The following is a 5756-nucleotide window of genomic DNA, read 5'->3' as shown; positions in this document are numbered from 1 at the left end:
CTTAAAATTGGCCCCGCCCCACACGTCGCCGGAGCTGACCTAGGGTATTCCAGTTGAATATTCATGGATTAAATAGATTCCTCAATATAGTAAAAAACTAATTTAAATTAATTTATATACTTCTTTTAAAGGTGTCATGTTTGCGTAAAGCGTATTAACTACATTCTACCAAAACCTAAAGGCCAAAGTATTCCCCTCTCAAGCAATTTCAGTGTTGTTTAATTTTCCGCGTGAGGAAAAAAACTCATTCCTTCGATCCTAGGTACTTGACTCAAAATTCGCTTTCCAAAGATGATTTTCCCCAACTCTCTGGAGGGTGATAAAACTTGTTAGATATCTAGTTCGTCGGCAAACAAGCTACTCCGATAAAGGCATATACCAGAAACAGTACACTTCGTACTTGTTGTTCAAATCCTTTGAAAAATTCAAAGCAATATAATCTAAGAAATAGCACCGGCGGGAAATGAGGAAGGAGCTTAAACATAAAAGAGTCGAAATCTGAGGAAAAGGGAATGGAAGGAAACTCCTGGGACTTCCCCGCAAAAGGACGAAGCCGGATGATAACAATGGGGAAAGGAAATAAGTACTCGCGCCATCACGCTCTTGGGAATTGTCGACGAAGACACCGTACAGGTTGAGAAAATGAAATTTTCATAGAGAGCCACAAATGATACTTGCAATGCACCAAATTTCCATACCTGTATAGAAGGAGCTGAAAACGTTTCTTAAGGTTTGATTCCACGCGGCCCGAAATACGTCATATAAGGATTTTCTAAAACAATTACACCGGGGGAGAAAAGATGTTTTATAAATAAGTAATTTTTACTTTTTGCATAGGTAGGCAAAGTTACTAGTAAAAGGTACTCTTTATTACTGATTTTCGTTACAGATCACAGTTTTTCGATGCTTCACAGTCATTTCTCACAATACTTCTGTGACTTACAGCTATTTCTCACAATATTTCTGTGATTTCCAGTCATTTCTCACAATGTTTCTGTGATATCCCGTCATTTCTCACAATGTTTCTGTGATATCCCGTCATTTCTCGCAATGTTTCTGTGATTTCCAGTCATTTCTCACAATATTTATGATTTCGTCATTTCTCACAATATTTGTGATTTCCAGTCATTTCTCACAATATTTCTGTGATTTCCAGTCATTTCTAACAATGTTTCTGTGATATCTCGTCATTTCTCACAATGTTTCTGTGATTTCCCGTCATTTCTCGCATGTGTATGTGATTTCCCGTCTTTTATCGCAATGTATCTGATTTCCCGTCATTTCTCGCAATGTTCGTGATTTCCCGTCATTTCTCACAAAGTTTGTGATTTTCTGTCATTTCTCATCATATTTCTGCGATTTGCAATCATTTCTCCTAATATCAGTTATTTCCTGTAATTTCTCACCATGTGATTTCCCGTCATTCCTCGCCATGTGATTTCCCGTCATTCCTCGCCATGTTCGTGATTTCCCGTCATTTCTCACAATGTTCGTGATTTCCCGTCATTCCTCGCCATGTGATTTCCCGTCATTTCTCGCAATGTTCGTGATTTCCCGTCATTTCTCACAATGTTCGTGATTTCCCGTCATTCCTCGCCATGTGATTTCCCGTCATTTCTCGGAATTGTTCGTGATTTCCCGTCATTTCTCACAATGTTCGTGATTTCCCGTCATTCCTCGCCATGTGATTTCCCGTCATTTCTCGCAATGTTCGTGATTTCCCGTCATTTCTCACAATGTTCGTGATTTCCCGTCATTCCTCGCCATGTGATTTCCCGTCATTTCTCGGAATTGTTCGTGATTTCCCGTCATTTCTCACAATGTTCGTGATTTCCCGTCATTCCTCGCCATGTGATTTCCCGTCATTTCTCGCAATGTTCGTGATTTCCCGTCATTTCTCACAATGTTCGTGATTTCCCGTCATTCCTCGCCATGTGATTTCCCGTCATTTCTCGCAATGTTCGTGATTTCCCGTCATTTCTCACAATGTTCGTGATTTTCCGTCATTTCTCGCAACGCTTGTGATTTCCCGTCATTTCTCGCAATGTTCGTGATTTCCCGTCATTTCTCGCAACGCTTGTGATTTCCCGTCACTTCTCACAATGTTCGTGATTTCCCGTCATTTCTCACAATGTTCGTGATTTCCCGTCATTTCTCACAATGTTCGTGATTTCCCGTCATTTCTCGAAACGCTTGTGAATTCCCGTCACTTCTCACAATGTTCGTGATTTCCCGTCATTTCTCACAATGTTCGTGATTTCCCGTCATTTCTCACAATGTTCGTGATTTCCCGTCATTTCTCACAATGTTCGTGATTTCCCGTCATTTCTCGAAACGCTTGTGAATTCCCGTCACTTCTCACAATGTTCGTGATTTCCCGTCATTTTTCACAATGTTCGTGATTTCCCGTCATTTTTCACAATGTTCGTGATTTCCCGTCATTTTTCATCATATTTCGGTGATTTGCAATAATTTCTCCTAATATCAGTTATTTCCTGTAATTTCTCATGATTATTCTGTGATTTCGGGATTTCTCGTCAATACCTACGATTTGTACACCTAACTGAAAATCTTGGCAGTAACACACAGGTTTTGCGAAAAATGTTTAATTTACATGGCCTAGATGGGGTACTTCTCTCGTAAGATAAATATAATACACTCCTGATATCACCAACTTCGACACATTAGACCTTATAAATAATCGACCATTTATTGAATGTTGAGTACAGAAAGTGGATGCAAATTCCATTTCATAAACCTATTTCGGTGTAACAAGGCGTTCCATCACAAAAGGACACGGTTGTCGGTTTTGAAGCGGAGCGACCATTACGCTAGCGGCGGATGGTCCAAGATGATAATGACCCTAGCTTTCAATCCCCAAATAACTGGACATTTTGAACTGAAAGTATCAGATACTAGAAAAGGGAGTTTAGACAATATGAAATGATACCGTAAGTCTATAACTAATTTCCATAAGTGTGACAACTAGCCGAAACAATTTGATAGCTATTTGCGCAGTGACGTAGAATTGACGTCATACTCAAAACGTTAAGCTCTACTAGAGAAAAAATACGTAACTTAATACGTAACACTATAACTAATTATATTAGTCGCCCTTTTATATATTATTGAATACTTTAGAATTAAAATATAAAAAAAATAAGGGCCAGACTGCGCCCCTCCGGGGAGACTCCGCGCTCCTGCCGGGCGTGGCGCCCTAGGGCCTAGCCCTACCTAGCCCAATGGTAGAGAGGGACCTGCGCGCGTATCAGGCCTAATGACTTAGGCTGCGTTCAGTAACTATAAAAGCTCAGCGCTGACTCAGCGGTTTTTTATACTTCCGGTTTTGAGATCACGTTGCCCGTCCGTTGAGCAACGAAGTCATCGGCTGTAAGAGAAGGTTTTTCTGTTGCTCAACGGTCACGTGACGTCGCAGCACGAAGTAAGGCTAGCCGCAACAGACGATATTTTACAAAATTTACAACAAGCGTAAAAAGCGTTCAACAAGATTCTACGGTAAGTTAGCAACGGTCTCAACTAGGAGCAACAAACACAAGGAGAAAGCAGCTAGCCTTTAAACACGCTAACGCAGTGTTGTGTACAAATTTCATTGGACGAGCCTTTATGCTGAACGTTTTACGGGCAGGGGGGGGAAGACAATTTCCGAATTTCCCCCTTCCGACGGCAGCAGGCGATAAAGCGTCTAACCAATGAAAACTGTACACAAGAAATTGCACGACTTTTAACGGGTTGCGTTCTCCTTGTGTGGGGTGCTGTTTGTTGCTCCTAGGTCTCAACGAAAATATTTTTTCAGATACTGCATTGAGAGTTACTGAAGTCAGCCTTTGTCTAAAAATGTATTGTTTTTCTAGGAAACTGATCCACTTATATGAAAGGTAATTATAAACTTACGTTGATACTTTGCGTTAAGAGACGCAATCGTAGATTACAATGACCAATCGACGTAAATTATCAGCTTAATTACCATTTAATTAGTTAATTTATACGTAATTAACGAGTTGTATCAGATTACTACGAATTCAAAACGAATTTATTGTCTAAAATTTGGAAAATTTAAGAAAAACTGAAAACCAAATAAATAACGGATATTTTCCGGATCAATTAAAGCACGTATAAACATAGTAGGACTTCAATTTTCCTTTCTTAGTGGCTTTTGGACTTGGAAAAAGCGTCGATACCTTTAACGTGAAAGGACACTTCGGTGTCCAAGCTGGGTTTGGTTCGCAGAGGCTGGTATTCGACCGGGATTTTCTGGCCCATGACTGTCTCGTACTCCTCTCCCGAATTAAATTCGAAGCCGAAGTAGTCCAATTCCGGTTCGGGTTCCGGTTCCTTAGGCGCGATTTCCCGATCCTGCGTTACGGAATGTCCATTAAGTATTACTCTAATTAATTATTTAACAAAGCCCTACGATCAAAGGACTGTGATGGCTATTTTTGCGATTTCTTTTGCGACTGGTGTCCGTGGCATCGGAGAGACTGGAAGTGGAATTAACGGGAGATGTTCCAAAGATTTTTAGAAATCCGGACATTTCTGTAAAGAAAATATATATTTCAGTATATAAATTTACAAATATTACGCCTAACAAATTTAAAAATATTACGCCTAGCAAATTTAGAAATATTACGCCTAATGAATTTGGCCATATTTCGTTAATAGATCTTTCTATAACGGTAAGCCTTCTTGTTCTTATGTTTCTTTTACGTCACTGTCTCCTCATTTTACAAGTCTAAGAGCGCGTGATTGAAGAGCTAGGAACTTCAGATTTTCTAGTGCGCGAGAAAATCGTGACGTGCTACTAATAAAGCTCCAGCTTGTGTCATAACCATCTTTTATTTATATTTATTTTTAATATAATTAATTTTATTTCACACGTGAAAATATTGGGTGATAGCATAAGTAACGTAACAGGTGTAATAGATGTTTCTATAAAATATAATGAATATAATATAATTAGTATATTAGTGAATCTGTGGTCAGGGTAAAAAAAAACTTTCCCGAAATCGCTGTCTGTGGCCATATATAATTAAGCCACGTTCACACTAGAGCCTAAAACCTAGTTTAGGTCGGTTTGTATGCCAGTTTTGACCGCCTACGATAATTCTTAGTTCACACGTGCGAAATCGCTTCACCCCGGTTCGCTTATAGCCAAGGCTTAACGCCATTTCAAATGTTGACTAGAATTTTGAAAATACTAAAATGTATCCCAAACCAATTAGTTAATCATTTTTACTATACATATAGTAATATTATTTGACATTATTTAGAATTTTATCTCCATTATTTTTGAAAATACGAGCAATTTTACATCCCCGCCTTGTCGTTTTGAAAGCGATTCTAAGCGAACCGACTTGGACGAGTTGTTTCCCGAACCAACACGGAGCGATTTCTCACGTTGGATTTAAAAAACCAGTTATCTAAACGAAGCGAATTTAGGGGTAAGTGTGAACGTAGCTTTAGTGTAGGGAGCTGTTGGCTCGCGTGGCATGCAGGGCTTGCCACCACCCTTCTACGCATTGTAACTCGGCCACCTGAATTAAAGGCATTGAAAGTCGCTAGATGACTTGGGCCTAGGGTGGTGCCTTGGTGATTATTAGAATTAAATTAGTGTTAAAAGAGTACACTTTTATTCCGAGAAGAGACGCAACATTTGGATCTAACACCACGCGTAAAACCGAGGCTTAAAAAAATAACTATTAAATAAATTAGTCTTAAAACTAATATAAACTGACAAG

At 39.3% G+C, this 5756-nt stretch overlaps 1 protein-coding gene across 1 annotated transcript; it reads right to left on the bottom strand.

The window, feature by feature from the left end:
* Nucleotides 1-4068: 4068 nt before the first annotated feature.
* On the bottom strand, nt 4069-4731 carry LOC149925073 (uncharacterized). Its single transcript, XM_090159937.1, has 3 exons — nt 4625-4731; nt 4433-4554; nt 4069-4374 (listed from the first exon to the last, which is right to left on the bottom strand). The coding sequence occupies exons 1-3, from the start codon at nt 4665-4667 to the stop codon at nt 4165-4167; spliced, it is 375 nt and encodes a 124-aa protein (XP_090016063.1). The 5' UTR covers nt 4668-4731; the 3' UTR covers nt 4069-4164.
* Nucleotides 4732-5756: the final 1025 nt, after the last annotated feature.

Source organism: Leiobunum rupestre, chromosome 10 (assembly GCF_980474605.1).
Source record: "Leiobunum rupestre chromosome 10, qqLeiRupe1.1.hap1, whole genome shotgun sequence".
Lineage (NCBI taxonomy): Eukaryota > Metazoa > Arthropoda > Arachnida > Opiliones > Sclerosomatidae > Leiobunum > Leiobunum rupestre.
Note: the sequence above shows the minus strand (reverse complement) of the source record. Positions and strands in the feature narration are given on the sequence as shown.